The sequence below is a fragment of the Falco cherrug genome, chromosome 6 (genome assembly GCF_023634085.1).
Source record: "Falco cherrug isolate bFalChe1 chromosome 6, bFalChe1.pri, whole genome shotgun sequence".
Taxonomy (NCBI): Eukaryota; Metazoa; Chordata; class Aves; order Falconiformes; family Falconidae; genus Falco; species Falco cherrug.
In genome coordinates, this window is record NC_073702.1 from 26,316,125 (window position 1) to 26,338,236 (window position 22,112).

Sequence of the window (22,112 nt, forward strand, 5' to 3'; positions counted from 1 at the left end):
TTTGCAGTGCTCCAAAGTGAAATTGCTGCTGGTAAGATCCTATTAAGTTTATCTGAAATATAGTGATGCCAGCAAAAAAATGTGTGAGTTTTTAGGTACATGTAGTTGTTGTGTTAGGATCCTTCAAAGAATTTTTTTTTTTTTTTTTTTTGCTTATGCTCCATTTACAAAGGGGCAAATGATTGAATTTGCTTCACTGAATTGAACTTATACAGCTTCCTGCTGGGTTCTGGGGAGCATTTATGGAACACCACCTGGAGGGCAGCTGCTCTTTTCTCCTAGCCCTGAATATCATTAAATTTCAGCAGCAACATGACACAGTGTAGAAAATTTTGGTTTAAGGCTGCTCTCTTCCGTGTTGTTGTGAAGAGCAGAGAGAAGCGGAGGGGGTGGGGGGGGGGCATTTCTGGAGAGAGTGATAGATATCATTCCTTGTCAGCAAGCACCCACAACCAGGAAAAGCAGAAGGAGTGGAAATATCAAAGGGACTCTTTTTTTTTTCTTTCTTTTTAGGGGGGGTGGGAGTTGGGGGGCGGGCAGAGAAGCCACTGGGAAGACATATATTTCCAAACAGAACATTGTCTTTGCGTAAATACCAGTACTCATGGCTCATGCTGAAGCATTCACAACGCAACTTCGTATTTGAGCTGCAGAATGTCTTCGCCTAAAAAAGGAGAGCAATTGCTAACCTTATCTTGCACAGGTGGGTGACATTGGCGCTGCCCTTAGAACTCATTTTCTTGAAACTATTTGCTTAAGCATTTCACTACCAGATTAAGCCTGAAGACAAGGTTGCAGTGAAATGCCGTGAAACACTGCTTTGCGCCTGTGCTTTCCAAAGAGGCAAGTAGCTGTGGCTCAGACCCACTATGGGTTTTACACATATTGAGCAGATAGTTTTTTTCTCGTAACAGTTAAGAAACTTCTTATATTAAGAGCAGAGGTAAGACAGGACCAGCTTATGACAGTTCACCTCTATTGCTGTGCTTCAGGTATTTTTCCCTCCTCTGGTTTTGAGCCTTTACGTGCCATACCCAATATGAAGGGAGGACTGCATTCCCCTGGGAATTAGAGCATATGGCCCAGCTATCTGTGCGCTTCTCATATTCCCTGAAGTCTACATCAGTCATCTTGCCGATGCTAACAGGAAGCTTGGCACAATGATCAGAAACAACAGCCTATATACAGTAAATGTTATCAATGTGATTTATCTCCTCAGTGCCTTGTTATAAAAATTCAATGTTTTTCAGTGGAATATGACAATTAACTCCTATTTCTCCACACTTCAACCTCTGTATTTCCCTCCCTCTTTTGATGTTGCACCCTTTCTCCTCACCCTTTCTGCCATTTGCATCAGTTTCCAATTCCCCTCTCTTTCCTCCTTAGTTCACCATTAAAATGCCTAATAGCAATGCTAGTGTGGTCTCCAAAATGAGCTGGAGGATTGTACAATTGTTCACCAATTAATATTATTGTATGTTGTGAATGACTGACATTTTCTTCTCAAAGCAAAATCCAGAAATATGTGATTTTGTCAACATTATAACGTAACTGGAAAAGCATCACTTTCAACAGCAATAAGAAATTATGGTTACAAATAAGAAAATCTCAATGAAGAAAATCTGAATAAGCTTAAAATTCATGTTTCTTGATTTAATGTAAAGGTCTGTTTCAAATAGAACAGTTGACAGAAAGCTATACCACTTACTTTCAAATTGAAATATTTATGCTCTTATGCTGACTTTTCTACATCAGAAGCTTTCATAATATCCTTCAAGAGCAGCATTTCCATTAATAGTTCCAGTTTTGTCCGGGTACTCTTTCAGAATTCACAGTGACTACAAGTATTTGCACTCTGGAAGCAATGAAGGACCCCTGGCCTTGACGACAGCATCACTGTGTAGGTATCACCCAAAGTCTGAAGCAGAAAGGGGCACCAGGTCACTGATAAATATTTTGGGCTCCCTAGGGAGATAGTGAAACAGTGACTTTACCTGACTGGGACTAGGTGGTTTAACAGTATAAGCAGCATTGGGTTTGCCACATGACCACTGGATATGACTAATGCTAAACTTTCTTACAGGAAGAAAATTTTGTATTTGAAAAAACTTTAACTCTTGACTATCATTTGAAGGACCTGATGAGGATCAATGCCGGCAAAGCAGCTCTCATCACTGAGATTACACTGAGTAGGAGCTGCAGGACTACTCCAGTTGATTCAGAATCCTAGATTTAAATATAAAATTATTTGGGTTTCTCAGGAGAGCCAGTACTAGCCACCCTGAAAGCCAGAAGGGGCCCAGGTAGGAGAGAGGCAGATTCCAAGTGGGAGGTGAGGATGCTAAACTGCTCTCCAAAAACAAAACATATTTTCCAGAATTGGGCCCATATTTTTCAAGCTCAGGGCTCAGGGAAACTAGAAAAGCTTTTTCTATATTACAAGAAAACTCATACTTAGTGAAGCCATTGAGTTTGTCTGTATTTCTTCTGTCACAGCAATCTTGCTGGTAAATGAAAACCTGCATACGATGAACACCAAATAATGGATTTTCAAACTAGCGCTGAAATGAAAAAGATCTTTCTGGGTAAGACTGGTGTCTAGATAAAATGTAAATTCAATCTCTCTGTGAAGCAAGTCTGAATAATCAGAAATGCATACAGTCACTAAAATACATTACCAGAATAACATAGAAATGGAACAACAGGACAATATTTATTTTTTACCTGCTTGAGAACAGATGTAGATAGTTCTCCCAAATAATTATCTGCTTCAAGAAAAAACTGTTCACATGTGAAAAAAAGCATGCTTCCATTTCATATATCTCACTCCTTGGGTTGGCTCCAATTGTGATCTTTACCCTGGCCCAAAATGGGAGCAATTGCATTGTACAAGCTGTCTTTTCAAACGTGACTTCTCAACATACTTATTCATTTAGTCTCAAGGCTGTGTGGTGAAGAGTCCACAGGACTTTAATGGGGAGGATTTCAGGGCTATTCCTGTTCTGCCAAGCTCATTGTGTAGCCTTAGATAAATTATCTTAGCACTGGCTCAGATCTTCCTTTCCTGCTTTGGTTTGTTTATGCCTAAATTGCCAAATGAAGCCCTTAAAGAGCGTTCTGAATTTCTGTGTAGCTGGTCAGCTGCCCCCTTTTTTCTCTTGCAGTTTGAGAAATGAAGAAGGAGGAGAGGCAAAGGTATGCGGAAGGGGTTGAGCAGACCTCTGCTCCTTATTCGTGAGAGATATGATTCTTTATGGTGAATTCACCCTGCAAGGTGAGGAATAAACCAGACCACGTTTGTACCTGAATTAAGGTTTTGGGCATGCACGCAGGATCTGGGGCAAGTCTGTGCTTAAAAAATGGTTCCTTCCATACATTACTTAACGGGCAGTGCAGATACTCCCCTGGGTCACACAGCCAGTCAGATAAATCAGGCCCTTTCAGGTAAAGCAGAAAACGGAAATTGGGAAGAGGTTTCTAGCTCCCTGTACCATCCTTTTCCAACAGTACTATGGTGCACGGAGAACCCCAAAACTGCAGCTCCTTTCTATAAAGTGCTGATAATAATTCCTTACCTCAAACTTCACCTTGTCATGAGATATCCACTGCTGTGCAAATTGCAAGTATGATTAATTATTAATTTCTGGTTTATTATTGATTGACCATTTTGTCAAACAAACTGTATGATAAACTGTAATAAACTCTTTCTATTTGCTGCTCTGACTTACAATTCCTAGTGCAGCAAAACTGAAAAAATAAGATCAAGTCTCAGCTGACTTACAAAGATCATTAGTAACCATGTCTTGTATGCAAGAACTGGATTCAGGCCATGCTGACACAAGACAATCAGTTTTCTATACTTGCAGGATGCTGTAATGAAATGCCTGATTTGATGAAGTTAAAGGTGTTATGATATTTTCATCATTGTGTAATAAAGCATCAGGAAACCTTCAAGCCTTTAACGCTATTGAATATCTCGCTGGTGTTGGTACTAACTGTGTACAGTTTGCTACGTAAGGGAAGGCTGAGGTAAGCAGGAGGGAGAAGGACAGGCAGTTTGGGCTTTTGGTTTAAGGTGAACAATCTTTTCCAAACGTGTTCTCCCCCGTCATTAAATGACTGGTACAGTCAGGGGTTTGCATGCACCTGGAACCTCCTAGCATATTCATAAATAAGAAATAGTGGATGGAATAAGTAAATGTTTCTCATTTTTACTACAAAGCAAAGGAATGGTATGCTCGTTTTTTGCAGTTACCCGTTTCTGGTGAATATTTAGCAATCTTGCTGGATATTCTTTTAGGAACTGAAAGAACACAAGGTGATTTTCATAGGAATTAGTAATGTACATTTATATGCATATACATTTGCAGTTCCGTAGTGGCTTTTATTTTAAGGTTATTACCCAAATTTACAACAAATTAATAAAAAAGGAAAATTAAAACCAGTATTAAGTGAAGTGTTGCTTTCCCAGAGTCCCAGTCACACTCAGCATATTTAATTCATTCCTGTGAATTCAGTGGGGCTTTGTGTAGAAATAAAACAAACAGCATTTCTATGTGCCTTCATTGTTTAGCTACTGTACAATTTCTTGTGACTGCTGATATTATTTATAACTAGGAGGTTTGTTTGTTTGTTTTCCATTTGGAAAAAAAATAGGCAATGAAACATTTGTTAAATTTATTTCTTTTTGAAACAATGGTAATAGAAAGATTTACATGGACATAATAAAAACAAGGACATAAAGAACTTTATAAAGATCTTCATATAACCTTTTTTCTCTAAATACATACAACCAATAGGAATATTATGTGGTTTGCTGCTTTGTTCAGTAATGAAGCTCTAATTTCCATTTCCACTGTACAGCTGTTGCACTTCTCTCACTCAGATTTTGCCAGCACAAGCCCAAGCTCAGGATTGTCAGCAAGAAAAGTCTGCCTGGAGGGAGAAGTCAGGGTAGTCCAAGAAGCCCACATCCTCAGCTTTTCCAAGCCAAGCTCTGCCAAAAATGGGCAGAGGTAGCTTGGATGGGAACGCAGCCAGGGCACCTGGCAGATGCCCTGACTCGATGCTTCAAGTAGTTTCTGTCTACGCTATGAAGCTTCGCAGCTATCTAGGAAGGAGCTTGCTCTGCTCAAAGCCAGCATGCACGCCACCCAGCTCATCGCCTTGGGCTCCACGCACAGTGCTTCCACAGCTCACAGATGAGAAAGCACGGCTGAAGCAAACCTCTGAGTTGTTCCTTGGTGGCTGACTCCTGGCTGATCTGATAGGACAGGTCACATTGTGGCCATGTCCATGGGTATCTTCAATTTTGTGATTAGGAAATGATATGGGACTAGATGGCACTTAGGGCAAGACCCTTCTTAGCAAAACACCAGCAGAATTTTGCAGAATCCTGCTCATTGTGCAAGTCCAGTAAATTAAAAATCTTTCAGGCATATGCTGCAGAGTGGCTTTCACTTGCTCTGTAATGGTATATAGAAAGGGCAGCTGATCAGCAGACCCCAATGAGGCGAGCACGTGGGACATGAGACTTGGTAGGTGTCTTTCCTGCAGGTCATGTTACTGCCTCTTTCAAGGCAGCAGAGCAAAAGAAAACACCCTGTGTCCATTTCATAGGTTCAAATGTTACTTGGTTGTAAGTGAGGGTGAGGCCAGCCGCAGCCCTCCACTGTTCTTTGGGAGGAAGGAAAAGGTAAATGACAAATCTGTGTGTCTGCGTCTATTCAACTGTGAACATGCTTTATAACTCTAATGGGCATATTGGTGTGATGTCTAATGCATACGTTGTTATGCATTTTTGTCATGTCCTTCCTAAATTTTCACATTCTAAGAAGCCTGGTGGCTTGAACAGACTTCTGCCCCACCCCCCCCCACCCCCCCCCAAAAAAAAAAAAAAAAAAAAAAGCAAATCCAATGCAATAACTGTGATTATCATTCTAGACTTGATAAAGAGAAGCTTTAAGTGTATTGCATAAATTAAGTACATAAGAGTCGTAAATAGTCTCCACCTAAGCAGGTTAACTGGCACACTTATAAGTGTGAAATATTATACAGTGAAACCTGTGTGCCCTAAGAGACTACCCTAGGGTACTGACAAATATTTTACAACATCAAATTACCCATATTAAGCAAACGGGCTCTGCAATTTAACCAGAGAGGGTCTATAATTGGTTCAAGGTACAATACTTTTTTCCGAAGAGACCTACTAAAACACTACGGATTTCAATGTCTATAGGCCAACAATATAAATGTATAGTATTATGAATAAACCCTTTGAATTGCTTTGAATTTTGTGGAAGATTTCATATAAAAATAAAACCTGATAAAAATAATTGCTTTAATTTCATGTAACTGGCTACTGAATATTTAATTAAAATTAAGCTAAAATTAAAATGTTGTGTTAAATTCACACATTGAATTTACATATTTCAAATTTTCAGTTGAGATAAGTAAACATTTCCATTTAAACAAGCTTAGTAACAGTAATTTCTGGTATCAAATAACTGCAATATAAACTCTTATGGGATTCCCTTCACTTCTTTTCCAATACAATTTTTAGACACTTCTAATAAGAGACACATCTCTTCTGAATTGTTCTCCTGCCCTAAAAAGTGATTTGGTGAAAATGGCACTGGGGGCTCTGGATTCATTACCACACTGATTTTCCTACCCAATGAGCTCAGTTTGCAAGTAAATTTCTAACTGCCAGCTGCACAAACTCAGCCTGAGTCCTGGATCCCTTCCATCTCATGCATCACCACCAGTAATAAATGTCCTGTATGCCAGAATATGCCCTCCACGGCATCGGTGCAATCCCAGTGCCATCTGTGAATTTGCACAGGTGTTGCTGGGGCAGACGTTCAAATCAATAGGGTTACACACAAGTGGCTGAGGAGATTATCTGCCAAACAGAACTACTAGTACCACAGTGATCTGTGGGACGGAAGGGCCCCTGTCCGACTTGCAGAGCCAGGTTTTACTCTCACAACCAGGAAGAAAAAAGTGTTTTGTCTAGCAAACAAAAATTCTGAGAGGGTTGCAATGTACACAGAACATCGCAACACTTTTTTTCTGCTGTTTCTTTGAACACGAAACAGTTTTGCAGCATACACGATGCCCAAAGAACACATTTGGAATCCTTTTTTTAGTTACAGTTTGCAATCAAGATGATATTATGAAAAACTGTAAGTGATGCATCTCGGTATTGTAGAACATCTCCTTGTGTAAGATCAGTATGTCAGAGCTGAGAGGAAATGGCCCATCTATACTGCCGCAGTGAGACAGCACTGGTGTCCAACAGTGTCTGAGGGGAGGACAGTGGAGTGACTACACACTCCAGGATGCCCAATCTGGACACACACCATAGCTGCAATTAGGTTACTTTCTGCTCAGCTTTTAACTCCCGGATTGTTTCAACCAATGTACACAATCTCTTTGCAAATCATGTTTTTACAAACAGCGGTCAAACCATCTTTCTAGAGCAACCTACAGGCAGCAAGCAGTTCAAAGGCAGTGCTTTTGTCAGAGTTCTGTTACGTGACCAGCAGTAGAGGTGTGCATCAGCCGATGAGCAAGTTGAATACCCAGCTCTGGCAGGAGGTAAGCTAGGAGGAGCTTCTCTGCGCTCCAGCTGGACCACTCCAGCAACCCCTCCAGCATGGGGGGCTGCACCGCCTGGAGAGATGCTACACAGTGCTGGGCAGCCAGCAAACCACCCCTCACACTGCCTCACCATAGCTGTATCTGATGCATGTCCTTTTGGCAAAATAAAAGATTTTGGCACACAACATCAAGGTTAAGCACGCCTGGCCACCTTTGCCTACGTTTAGCTTCAAACGGGATGTAAACTGAGTTGGTCTGGATTTTGACCGAACTAGTCTATCCTCTCAAATTATTATTTCAGTTAAATGAGCGCAGTTCACCTCTCAATCAGAAATTTGGTTCTTACACACATCAGCTCCAGGCACCTATGTACTTTTACTTTTAAAACAAAGACTTTGTGGGAACCACAATCTTACACAACCTTGACTCCAGGAGCACACAGCAGCTGGAGTAAGGCAGCTGAAAAGACAGGAGAGGATGCCATTTTCCTAGAAATGACAGGGAAGTTGAATTTTTCATGTGAATTAGCAGCCCAAGATGAAAACTCTAGGGAAGGGAAGATTCACCAAATCTTAAAAAAGCACAGCTGGTGTGCCTTTTCACTTTTACCCTGCATTAGGCTAACAGGAGGTAAGTCTGCAGCTTATTTTTTTCCTCATGAACGCAAGACTCAAGGAGTTTATTCCAGAAAAGATTCCTAGGAAATATGTCTGTGATCTAACCCTGGGTGTGACCCCTCCATTCAGAATTCATCATATGTTTCCCATTAGGACAAAACTCTCTTGACACGAAGTCTTTTTTCCTCCATTTTGAATCTGCAGCTTGTGATTGAAACCACTTCCCACACCTTGCAGAAGGTGCGTAACTCCAGTTTTCCCACACGTTCCCCATGCAAAGTCATTTTGGGCTCTCCAGACAAAAATCTGCAGCACAATTCAGAACAGGCATGAAATAAATAACCAAAAGAACACTGCATTCATAGTACTATTTGTCTTCACAGTTAGCACAGTAAAAATCTTGGCTTTCGGTTTACTTAAATCTAAGACAGAGAGCAGGCACTACAGAGGGAATAGCTTCTGCTTTTTCTAGAACAGTTTCTTCAACAGCAAATTTTTTTGCCCGTATTTATTTTTTGTTTGGTACTCAAAATCTTGCAAGAACAGCATAAGGTCAGTCTCCTAAAAAGATGGATCACTTCACCTTTTTAAGCACTGATGTAAGCACACAGGGGCATGTTCAGAGGGCCTATATCCCCGCAAGAAGAGCTTTCTGCTGGCTAGCTTCAGGCGTTTGGAGGCATATCGCCAGCTTCTTGACTCGGAGATCTCAGTGCTTTTACTGACATTATATATTCATGCTGTGCTGCACTCAGGGTAATGTGTCCCCTGCCTGTCCGTCCATCCATCCGTCCATCCCCCTCTCCCAGAACTGGAGCACTAGGAAGCCCAGTGTGGATGCAGACCCACAAAAACAGCCTCCATCCAAGAGGGCAAGCTCTCTAGTGACTCCTGTTTTACCTGTTTTCTACCACTTTCTGGGGTAGCCCAGTCTTCTATTGACCTAGATAATGGAAAAATGATTATTCATTTGAATTTCAAAAGAATGAGTAGTGGCTGTTAGGTCTAACTGCTGCGCTCCAATAGGAATATACATGCACACACATACAATTCTCGAACTGCTTTGAGAACAGTGAATTATTCCATTTTAACAGTAATATCTATTTATTCATGTACATGTTTTAATCAGGTTTCTAAAATCCTCAATTAATTTTTTTCTTGAGTCTGACTACTATTTATCAGTCTGTTTTCGGCTTCATTATCTTCCTAGCACTACCCTTCAAAATAAATAAAAAAACCCCGATCGAACATAACATTAACAAGCATGAGAAAACAAACAGTAATGCTGTTTATATTTAAAGGATCACTTTGAGAAAAAATTGAAATGCTGCCAAGACACTTCAGAAAATGAGATATACCAGAAAACTAGAAAAATGTCATGTACAGAAGTTATATGATGCCCATAGTATTAATACACTTCTTCACAAGGACACACAAGAAGGAGAAGAAACATCCAGGTGAAGTCAGCTCTAAGTACGGTGGCTTCAATCTACACCAAAGCTTTATTAAAAATGATCTCTCCTGATCTTAACATGTTAAATGTCAGATTCTGTCACCGTGGTGGATAGAGTCCTAGCCATCAGAACATCTTAACCAGTATCACGTATATCATTTCCATTGCAACTGACAGAAAATTTTCCAAAGTAGTTCACGGCTCTTGGAAAACGATGACTTGACAAAATAACAGGATTTTATAAAAATTCATTGTTTTGACTCATTTCACAGGAAATTGAGGAAGCATTCAATTTTCATTTCATCAGCTTGAATTTTATGCAATTTTATGACAGAACAAAGTCTCCCATAAAAGCTGAAACACCGACAACAAATTAAAAAATTTTGACGTGTTTCATTTTGCAAAACTACGCCATTATTTCTATCTGCATTTAAAATGCATGTAAAAACCTCAGAATTCCTCATAGAGGCAACTTCTTTTGGTAATCTGAGTACTAGTATTTACAGGAAAGTACTAAGAGAAACTGAGACACTTGGTAACGTGGTACCATTTTAGTAAGAGTCCCAGCAGCAGTAAAGCTTCCTTCCCTGGAGGCAGCCAGCCAGCTACGTATCTCCTGAGACTCCTGTCCACGCCACCATTATACGAAACATACTCTCACCCTTTCTGAAGGAAGCCCTTGTGACACAGCTGGCTCTACAGTATGCTCGATCTGAGCGACTCCTCATCCAGACAGAGTGGAAAGTGCCAAATTCACAGCCCTCTTTGAAGACATGTCCTGCCCTGCCAACAGCTGTCCTCAGAGAGACCACAGCTGCCCACAGCTGCGGCACAAACTTGGGCACTCTCAAAGGCAGTGCACCCTCTCCTCATGTGGCTTCTCTAAATTGTAACATTTGATGACAGGTTGAGAACTCTGCCAGGCAACGTTTCATTTTACCTCCTATCTCTCAAAGGATAGGCATTATTATGGGGCAAGATTGTACCACCTGGTGCAATCACAAGGCCGGCAGGGAGAAGAGAAAGAGAGACAGAGAGGTGGCAGCAAGCCTCAGAGGAGAAATACCTCCTAGGGGCACTCACAGAGAGAAAACAGTGGCATTTTTCAAGATCCATCTTTACAATGAAGTAACAACCTTCCTAAGCTACACCGTTTCCTTTCCCTCTGTTCTGTACACCCAGCTGGGTCTGGCAGGGGAAACGACCCAACCGCTGTCTGCCTCTTGCCTACTCTTTCAGAGTCCTTCTGGCTCCTGGCAAGTGCAGCTGAGATCTAGTTAGCCCTAACGTATCCATAAACCTAAGAGGTGAGTGACTTTTTTTTGGTTTGGTTTGTTCCTGTAACAACACTAGTCATTCTGCAGCCCCATGATATCATAGTCACATCATCCAAACACAGTAATTTTGCTGTGGTCTGAGGAAAATGAACCACTGTGCTAATTAGAGGATGATGTACCAGGGGACCTGCTGCCCCATTAGCACCAGTTCATAGGATGCGCTCTGGCAGAGAAGAGGCTGTGCCAGGGCTCATCCCTCTCACTGCATCATGCATCCAGCCAGCAACCATCACAAAACTTATTAAACTTTTGTCTTGCTAATAACCGTAAATGCTAGCTAGAGAAACACAAAGGGACCCACAGAACAGTATGCGAATTCATTTTCGGCACACATTTTGCAAAGCAAAATGACCGCAGATGAGTACATAGTCAGCTTTAGATTTCATAAATTCTGCGATGAAAACAAACATAGGCTTATCCAGAATAGGTGGATCCGCTACGGGCATTCCACAATAATCACCACGCTGCTGAGTAACTGGATCCTTTCTGGGGGAAAAAAAAAAAAACCCACCAAAAAAAGACACACACAAACAAACAAAAAATAACAATCCAGCACTGTTAGATCCTTTCTGTAAGTTTCCCCCCCTCAATTTGGAGAGACCGCGTTTATCCTCTGCCTGCACCACGCGGGAAACGCCTCCAGGTGGGTGCGACCACCGCCCGTGCCGGGCCCACCTCACCTCCGCCGGGCAGCCCGGGCCGCCCCGGGGGCAGCGGGGCACCGCGCCCCGCCCCGAGCAGCAGCGGGCACCGCCGCCCGACCCGCGCAGGCCGGGGCCGCCCAGGCACCGTCCGCGCCGCAGGCCAGCGTGCCCCCCGCCCCGGGCCCTGCCCTGCGGCCCCGCAGCCCCGTTCGCTACCAGCGAGCCGCCGAACCAAGCCCGGGGGGCGACGAGGGGCAGGGTCCGAGGCGCCCGGCGCGTTCCTCCGGGGGTCCGCGGCCCCGGCCCCGCCGCCGAAGGAGAGACGGCCGTGGGCGGACCCGCGCCGCCGGCCACCGCAGCCGCGCCGCGGGAGGCGCTCTCCTCCGGCGAGGGCCGCCCCACGCGCCCGCGGCGCAGCGGCGGCCGAGCCCGGCCCGGCGGGCAGGCGGCAGGGACGGCGACGGCCACGGCCGCGGCCCCGCTCCCGGCAGAGCGGCCGCAGCACCGCCGCTGTAACGGCAGCGGAGCGCCAGCGCCCCCTGCCGCCCCGAGCCACGCGGGGCTCCGCGGCCTCCCGGGGCGAGCGGACCGCGGGGAAGCCGCCGCCGACCCCCTCCCCGCCTCGCCCCTCTCCGCTCCGCGCCCGGCGGCAGCCGCCAGCGGGCGAAGCACCCCGCGGCGCGGCCGCTACCCCCCGGGTGGGGGGACGGGGCGGCGGGAGCCAGCGCCCCCCCCCTCCCGCCACGGCCGCCCCGCGCTCACACACCCCCTGCGCGGGGGGCGGTTGGGGGCGGGGCGCCGGTGAGAGCGGTGGGCGTGCGGGTGGGCGCGGCCGGGCGCCGCCATTGGCCGGCGGCGGGAGTGATGTCACCCATATGAAACGCTGATAACTAGTTGGGCCCGGCGCCGGGAGTTTTGCAGAAGGGGGAGCGCGCGCGGCGCGGCGGGGCAGGGCGGGCGGCGGCGCGAGGCCGGGGCACGGGCACAGCGCGGCGCCGAGCGGCACCAGCCCAGCCGCGCCCCAGCCCGGCCCGGCCCAGCGGCCCGCCGGGGCTGCGGGCAGCAGGCAGCGCCCGCCGGTGGCCCCGCGGGCTCCGCCCGGCAGCGCGGCGGCGGCGCCGCTCGGCTCGCAGCGGGGGCAAGGTGCGGCGGCGGCGGGAGGGGGCGGCTGTGTCGGCTCGGAGGGGAGCGGCGCGGCGGGAAGAGCGGCGCTGCGGCCAGAGCCCACCATGGTGCAGCAAGCGGAAAGTACGGAGGCGGAGAGCAACCTGCCCCGGGAGGCGATGGACACAGAAGAGGGCGAGTTCATGGCGTGCAGCCCGGTCGCTTTGGACGAGAGCGACCCGGACTGGTGCAAAACCGCGTCGGGGCACATAAAGAGGCCGATGAACGCGTTCATGGTGTGGTCAAAGATCGAGAGGAGAAAAATCATGGAGCAGTCCCCGGACATGCACAACGCGGAGATCTCCAAGCGCCTGGGCAAGCGGTGGAAAATGCTGAAGGACAGCGAGAAGATCCCGTTCATCCGGGAGGCGGAGAGGCTGCGGCTCAAGCACATGGCCGATTACCCCGACTACAAATACCGGCCCAGGAAAAAGCCCAAAATGGACCCGTCGGCCAAGCCCAACGCCAGCCAAAGTCCGGAGAAAAACGCGCCCACCGGCAGCGGCGGCAGCAAAAGCGCCAAGAGCTCCAGCAAGAAGTGTAGCAAGCTGAAAGCCTCCTCCGCCTCCTCGCCCCCCAAGCCGGGAGCCAAAGCCGCCCACCACCACGGGGACTACGCAGGAGACGAGTACGTCTTCGGCACCCTGAAAGTGAGCAGCAAGACGGTCAAGTGCGTCTTCATGGACGACGATGAGGACGACGAGGACGACGAGGACGAGCTGCAGCTGCGGATCAAACAGGAGGCGGAGGACGAGGAGGAGGACGAGGAGCCGGGGCCGCAGCAGCTGCGGCGGTACAACGTGGCCAAAGTGCCGGCGAGTCCCACCTTGAGCTCCTCGGCGGAGTCCACCGAGGGGGCGAGCCTCTACGAGGAGGTGCGGGGCGGCGCCGCGGCGGCGGGCGGTGGCGGCAGCAGACTCTACTACAGCTTCAAGAACATCACCAAGCAGGGCCCGCCGCCGCCGCAGCAGCCGCCCGGCCTCTCCCCGGCCTCCTCCCGGTCCATCTCCACCTCGTCGGCTGGCAGCGAGGAGGCGGACGACCTGCTCTTCGACCTCAGCCTCAACTTCTCCCAGCACGGCCACGCCGCCGCCGAGCTGGGGGCGGGCGCCGCCGCCGGCAACCTCTCCCTCTCGCTGGTGGACAAGGACCTGGACTCCTTCAGCGAGGGCAGCCTCGGCTCCCACTTCGAGTTCCCCGACTACTGCACCCCGGAGCTGAGCGAGATGATTGCGGGCGACTGGCTGGAGGCGAACTTCTCCGACCTGGTGTTCACGTACTGAGCGGGGGCGGCGGCGGCGAGGGCGGGCGGCGAGGCAGCGGCGGAGCTGGAGCGACGCGACGCCGGTGATGATGATGATGCTGATGATTAAAAAAAAAGTCTTGTTTTCTTTAAAAAAAATAATCTCGAAGTTAGTTCCGAGCCCGGGAGTTGTGATTTTTTTTTTTTGTGTTTTTTTTTATTATTATTATTTTTATTGCATTTGGTGATCACAACAACAACAGGAAAAGGCAAATGGGACTGGGGAAAAAATGATACAGAAGGCGCTGTTTGAAGCTTGTCGGTCTCTGATTGAAGTCTGGAAGATGGTCTGCAAAGAAGTCTTTTGGCAGCACAACTGTTACTCAAGGGGGTTTGTGGATTTTTTTTTTTTTCCCGTGAGAGATCTTAAAGAACTGTTCTAACTTTTTTTTGTTTCCGAAAGGGACCATTGCAACTTTTTTTGGAGGGAGAAAACTGATGTCTTCTATGCATCCGATTCTTAACAAAGCTGCAGGGAGCTTGAAAAAATGCAGACTGTACAAACGCTTACAAATAACTGAACTGACTTAAGATCAGAGTTTACTTTTCAGATCAAATTGTTTATGGTTTTACAAATGTGATTTCTACTTGCCAACTTTTTTTTTTGTAACTTGTTCCCTTATACCTCCTTGATTGAATACCAGACAGCCTAGACCTCAGTACAAAAAGGTATTGAAACATTTTTGATACATAACAGACCTCAGTCTTTTTTAAAAATTAATATATTTTCAGGCGTATTTTTGTACAGTGAAAAGGGAACATTCTTGCTGTGTTTTTTCAGTAAGACTTTTCAGGCACTTCTTCCCTTTTATTTTCTGTTTTTTTTCTCTGTTTTTAGCATGCAAGTTTGTTGGTACGTTACGTCCTGGTTTTAAAAGGATTAAAATTTTAAAAAAATAATCCTTGCATCTAAAGGCCTTGTGGTTTTAAAAAAAAAAACAAACAATTTTTTTGTACAGCTATAGTTCAGATTTGTTCAATATTTGTAGGTAAAGATTTATTGAAAATGGTGATATAGACCTCAGAGCTGTTATCTTAGTTTAAAAGATTGTATATGTACTGTACTATAGTAGGACTTTATGTATCTCATACGCTGTGATATGTGGATGGGGCCCCAGATGGAAGGTATGAAACTGGATTCTCGATTTTAGCAAAAAAAAAAAAAAAAGAAAAAAGGCACATAGTTAAAAAAGTTTCTCATGTTGTGCAATATAATCTAAAGTACAGACCATCTGCATATTTTGTAGCAAATGATGGCAAAAGCAGACTTGTGCACTGTCAACATCATAGCCTGTTTTTTTTTTTTAATGCTGAAAGTCTGTATCTTGACAATTTTAATAAATCAGCTGGAACTGATAGAAACTCGTATCGCTATTAGTGTCTGTAGAAGTAACGCTGGAGATGCCATGTTGTCACCCCTTGCCTGCGGAGCAGCGGTAGCTGTAGGCTGTTGTGCATGACCATAGCTAGGGGGGAAGGAGAGTAAGGACTGCTGCTTTTCTTTTCCTTTTTGGTTTTTTGGTGGGGTTTTTTTGCTTAGTGGTCGTGGGGGTTTTTTCCCTCCGCCTCCCGTCGCCTTTTTCCCACTGGTCGTGTGTGCGCGGTGGCCGGGGGATCGCCGCCGGGCGGGGCCGGGGCTGGCTCGCTGCGGGCCGGGGGCCGGGCCGTGCGGCAGGTTGGCTCGCCCCCCGGTGTTTTCGGCTTCCCCCCCCCCCCCCGCCGGCGGTGGAGGAGGCCCGCTGCCCGCCCGCGGTTGGTGTCCGGGGCTGTGGGCTCTGGGCCGGGGGCGCGGCGGGGCCGGCTGCCCGCTCCCACCGCCGCGGGGCACGCGGCTCCCCCCGCGACACACACCGCTTGCTCCCGGTCCTCTCCCCGCTGCTCTCTCTTTTTTTTTTTTTTTTTTTTTTTTTTTTTTTTTTTTTTTTCTCTCCCCCTTTCCTCTTTTTGCGGAATAGCCTGGGCGAGACATGCCGCGGGGATGCTGCGGGTAGCGGTGCTGCATCTCCCCGCCCCCGGGCAGCGCTCGGCCAGCGGCCGCGCTCCGGAGAGACGCCCCAGGCGGGGACACGGCAAGGAGGGGGTACGAGCTTCTGCTGTAGCTTGAGCAGACTTTGTCAGTGTGCATTTTTTGCCTTTTTTTTTTTTTTTTTTTTTTTACCTTAGGAGCCATCAGATTTCAGTTGCGTGCTCTGAAATAACTGCTGATGGCAACAGACTCACAAGGTGGAACTTTGTTTCTCAAGAAGTTTACTTTTTATCTAATAGGCATTGGAAATTTTTATTTTTTTTCTCCACTAATTAATGATCCAGCTGTTTACAGGGACAATTCACTGTGCTGGTATTTTGGTGGCAACCACTGCTACAGGCTTTCAGACTTGCTGAAATGAAAATCCTGCATACACATTTGTAAGGCATAATAAAACATAACATTAAAACCTGCATGCATGTTATGTTTAATCAAAGACAACTCTTAGGCATTTAAGTGGTGAGATATCTTACTTTAGGTTAGTTAAACTGGTAGTAAAATGATTAATATAATCTGATCTCTTTCTAATAATAATAATAATAATAAAACACTCATGATTCTAAATAAAAGTTGTTTGGCCTAAATCTTTGCTATCAGAAAAGAGATATAGCATATCTGGGAACTCAAATTTATGTCTTGCATTGTGGTAATTCTTTATGAGAAACTGTGTTTTAAAACAAACTTAATTACAATATACAAGATATCCTTGGCAATGGATAGTCCTCAATAAAACAGAGTTTCTTGAATTTTCAGTTTTTGGTCTCAAATGATTAGTGTGTTCTCCATGTAATAACTTAGAAATCAGATTGAAAACAAATGACATTTATCTCTTCTAAGGCAAAAGAGTGAAAGAAAATAGATACACTGAAGTGCTCTAGCCTAGCCATTCGCTATCCTGCTATCGAAAATCCGGTTTTGGGCTAGGGTGATGGAGTAAGTTGATCAGGTTCTAAGTCTTAAAACTGAGCCAAAATTCTCTTAGTAATTCTTCAAGCTATCATGAGAGTATGGGGACTTGTTCTTCCAGTCCCTTTCTTCTGATATGCATCCTTGTTTATTAAAGTGATAATAGGCAGTGTCAAACATTTGTGCTTTACAGATGTTCAATGAGTTATGAATGATTATGGTCAAACATAGGCTGCATTTAGTTTGCATTGTGATAAGGTCTGTGTCTCAGCCTACAAAATTTTTGACTTGCATATATTTTTGGAAGCTGTTTTTATAATTATAATTTAAAATATTAGTCAAGGATAACTGATTTAAAGAAACCAATCATAGAGCAGTCAGGCATATTTTAAAAGAGCAACAGGTCTACTTTAGTCAAAGAATATAATACCCACTCAGAAGGATATCTTTTCTTTCTTCTAGATGGGAATTATACAATACTATATCAGAGGAATATTTTGACTGAAGGGTATATGATGCAGGGGGGGGGAAATAATATTTGTTCAGACAGTTGAGTTTCTTTTATTTCAGAGTTTATTGTTGCGTATTGCTCAAGGAAAAATTAGGTAGTGTTCTGTTTAAGCCACTACATTGTTAGGGCTGAAGTTTGATGCTGTTGAATGCCTAAGCTCCTGCTGATCTCAGTGAGAGTAAAAACCAATCTTCTAATCATGAAAAATAGCATCTGCTAAGCTACTCTCATTATTTTTTTTTTGCTTTTGTCATGTCTAACAATATTCATACCTTCTGTTTCCCTTTATTTTTTAGTGTACATAGGAATCCTTGTTGACATGCTAGAGCAGTCCTGTTGCAGGCTTAGTATCTCCCGTGGCCTTTTTTCCACGTTCTTTGCATTTGCCTCTGTACAATACTACTCTTAAGTGTAATAGGACTCAGTGACAGGAGGGACAAAAATGAGCTTTCTTTTATGGAAAGGCAATTTACTAACTAACACTGAGGATGTCAGCTCAATGTAAAACCTAATCAAACATGCTGATTCTTCTTAATTTTAAAGTGAACATTTTTGTAAACTTACCATTTCCCCCCTTTTGTTGTTTTTATTATGTTTTTCCTCTCCTCCTTTTAGAAGAACCACAACTAAGAAATATTTTCTTCCTTTAAGTGCAGTCTTTCACAAATGTGGTAGAAAGACTCATTCCAAGCATCCTTTGAGTGCTACATGCTCTTAAGGCATTTGCTGTTGTTCAGATGAAACTTCTTCAAGTCTGTTGAATGTGATTTGCATGTGTGCAGTCTGATCCTTCACTCATGCCTGTTTGAGGAAAGCGCAACTCTGTTACACCAAGGTAAAACTGGTGTGGGGTCAAAGTCAGGGCCATTCAATTTTTAGGTGTTTGATATTCAACATGGTTCATTTTTACATCTTCACAATTGTTGCCTAAATAAGGCCTTAAACCTGCACTGGTTAAAGAAAAAAAAAAATTCTCATTGAGCTTAATGGGAGTTTTTGCCGCAAGGGCTGCTGGCAGGATAGGTGTCTTAGTTCCTCCTAACCTTCATTTGTAAGCGTGGCCAGGAAAAAAACACAAACAACAAAAACTTAATACAATGAGTTGCCTTACATTTCCCCTACAATACAGTTGTATTCCTTTGATTTCTTTCCTTTCCCCTCACCCACATCGAAGGCTGTGATTGTTTTTGTTTTTCTTAATTTTTTTGCACACTACCTATACCAATTAACTGCCTAATTAATTTTATCTTCTCTACATGGATGCAGTGAATTTGTAAGAGAATTTCACAAGCAAGTAGTTTTTTAGTGAGTTTAAAGTAAATAGAGTTTTAAAGACCTATTTTTATATTCAATATAAAGCACAAATGTGCAGAAAGTGTAGAATGACTTACAAAAAGGGAAACAAAAGTTCGTAATATTTCATGTATAAAAGTAATACCTTCTTTGGGTTGAGATTCTCTTAGAAAACCCAATACTTATGCCAGTGCAAAGATAGGAATATTTTAAAAACTCTTAGAAAATTGTGATTGACAGCAATTTCAAAGGAATGACTTCTGTTGATACAAGGAAACCCCTAAAGCAATATGGATAAGAAGGGGTGAATGGTTTTCAATGATGAACAACAACCTGGAAGTGTGAGAATGGAGGTTTCAATCCTTATTAATTAATCAAATTTCTTCTGTTGTGGTTAGTTAGAAAATCTGGATTTTCTGCGAAGTGCAATCTTGCAGAATGAAAAAGTGCAAGGGCGCCAAACTTCTAAGACATGTGAATAGTCAGAAACAGGTCTGGTTTAGAATTCTGTGTTAGTAGTTAGGGCTTAAGATTTTGGCAATTCCGACTTCCAAGAAAATCAAGACCTGATTCACCACTTGAAGAAATTTGATCAAATAATAATGATTAATCCAGGAACTCCCATTGTCACAATTTGTTTTTGTTTCCATCGTCCTGCTTATCTCCAAAACCAACTTGCCTCAACTCCTGGCGAAGCCAGGGAGAAGAGTTATATGCCATTGTTAGTTCATTTACAATTTGTATCTGGTTTTGCTCTTGTACATATGTTGGCGTTTTGGAGTCTTTACATAAATGCTGTGATACTTTTTTTCTTCTTTCCTTTTATTTTTTTGGTGGGCTGTTTTAAAATGGAGGCCTGTTTTCCAGTGTGGGACTTTTGATGGTTACAACATTTCAATGATGTTGCATGATGGCCACAGGTGGGGGAAATTGAATGTTTTAGAGCAGTTTTTCAAGCATGACACTTTTAAAATATGTAATTTCAAAGACTTTTCAAGGCCACATGAAATTAGTTTTCATAGCCACTCCAGGTCTTGGGGGGAAAAGCTGAAAAGTACTTTTGTTTAGAAGTCTGAGTGATGGTGGGGGGGAAACCTTTTCTTGAGGTTTTTGCATGCCAGTGCACGGCCTATTGCTGTGAGAGAAGGAAGATGGTAAGGCTGCTTGAGGCAATGCACTGGAGGACAAAGTGTTTTCTAGCACTAGAAAAAGAAAATGCATGGCAAAGTTTTGTCTTCTAGTAGACTATATAGCATGCAGAGTTTAGTATGTGTCAAAACAGTGTATGACATTGCTGTATCAAAGTTGTAAAATTAAGCATTATTTATTGAAAACTATGTATTTTTTTTGTAAAAACCTGATCACCTAGAGGATTAATATCAGTGACTTGTGCTAGTGCTACAAACTTAACCAGCTTCTTTACTACAGTACTTGATATGCAGTGTTAATGCTCAGGGTTGAAACCAGTCCACTCCAATGTCTTTTTTTGCAAGAGTTTTTAAAGAAAGGAACAACATAATGCAATTGTTCAAAAGACTCTAATAAAATTGTGTGATCAATCTTCCTATGTGTTTTTATGTGGATTTTTTTTTCCAGTGTTGCATTTGGTAAATGCAGTTCAGCTATTATAGTGAATCCACTCTCCACTCTGTGGGCACCCAGAGGTTAAAGTCAATGGGAATGTTATGTCTTTCAGAAAACCCCTCAACAGATAGCTATAGTCAAGGTCATATGTACAGAGGGTAAGTGCTGTTCTGGGCACACCTCAGAGACATAGAAACAGAGAATAAGCCAATTAACTTCCTTTTTTTTGCTGCCCACCCCCCCCCCCCCCCCCCCCCCCCCCATCCCACCCCATCCCCGGTGAAGTCTCTGGATAAAACAATATTTTATGATAACCATTTTAGATATTTCTTTAAAGCTGACCATGAAAGAATGAAGTAAAATGGATTACCTGCCAGCAAACCCCATTTCTCTCTGTATCTTTTTCTACAAACAATTTACCATCTAAATGTATTTTGGCATAGAAAAAATCATTCTGTATTAAGATTCTAGTTATGAAAATGTTTTTATGAGAACCCTGTAATCAATTCTTGGAACTATAAAAAGGTGTTTTTAATGTGTATGTGGTGAAAGTTTGTTGTATATTAAATATTGTTTTATAGAAATGATGGAGTTATATTGTTACAAATTCAAAATTTCTAATTAACACAAGCCATCTATTGCTGAAATCAACCTTCTAGAGGTCCTGCCAGTAGGCATATTCCCATATTTCAAAAAATATACAAGGCACATCTCTCTCTTGCTTGTATTTAATGTCTATACTTTTGCAAGTTTACATAGGGATGAAAATAGCAACTGATAATACCTTCCTTCCCACCAGGGGTTGTTGGTTACTCCTAATGTCCAGGACATAGTAGAAAAATTCTAATCAACATCAGCTGTAGCTGATACAAGCCTTTAGACCTGGGAAGAATCAGTTCACCAAATAAAAGGTTCCAGATAATTTTGTGTGACTCTTGAGCATGGCTCTTCCCATTGTTCCTGTTCCTTCCTTATCCCAGCAGTTAGCTGAATAGCTTCTTTCTCCAAAAAAACCTTCTTGGATGACAAGTAATGATTTCTGTTTTACTTACAAACCTATTGAGAACACTGAAAGCAATCTACATAATTTCAAAAGTCTGTTGTAGTAGTATCTTTTTGTGTGAATGGAGATGTGTAACTGATGTGAAGTAAGAGTTTGAATGACATGTCATACTAAAAATAGGAAGATTAAGCTAGTCATTGTACATCAGTGAAATAAAATCATTATATACAGCCATCATACCACTATCCTTTTTGTACATATCAGAAAAAGGTTCAAAAAAGTATTAAGTTACTTTAGAACGTTTTGAAACAATGCGCTGAGAGGTTTGGTTTGGTATTTTAATTCCCATAGACTTTGTTTATTCAAGTCCCATTGTATATAACCAAAGACAAACTAGCAACTTTCTAGAACAGACTAAGGTCATCTCCATACTATCTCAAATGTCTCTAGCTGAAGTCTTCTGTTTGGTTCCTCCAGACTGAGAAATGTCATTACTGCATTGGAAAGTTGAGGTTGAGTTCTGCTATATTAGGTCTTATTGCCAGAGGGAATTTCTGCATGACACATTGGGAATCTCTCTTATTCAGTGTTTGAAAGTTTTTTTGGATTGGTAAACCACAAGTTTTATCACATCTCGGAACCATCACCGTGGAGGTGCTGTGCAGC

At 43.8% G+C, this 22,112-nt stretch overlaps 1 protein-coding gene across 1 annotated transcript; it reads left to right on the plus strand.

Annotated features, from left to right (window-relative positions):
• Positions 1 to 12,601: 12,601 nt before the first annotated feature.
• Positions 12,602 to 20,423, plus strand: SOX11 (SRY-box transcription factor 11). The gene has a single exon (XM_055714758.1). It carries the CDS (start codon positions 12,886 to 12,888, stop codon positions 14,101 to 14,103), a length of 1,218 nt encoding a protein of 405 aa, XP_055570733.1. The 5' UTR covers positions 12,602 to 12,885; the 3' UTR covers positions 14,104 to 20,423.
• Positions 20,424 to 22,112: the final 1,689 nt, after the last annotated feature.

Excerpts from the sequence above, each read along its gene's own strand:
- SOX11 (XM_055714758.1), top strand. The coding sequence starts at position 12,886 with ATGGTGCAGCAAGCGGAAAGTACGGAGGCGGAGAGCAACCTGCCCCGG.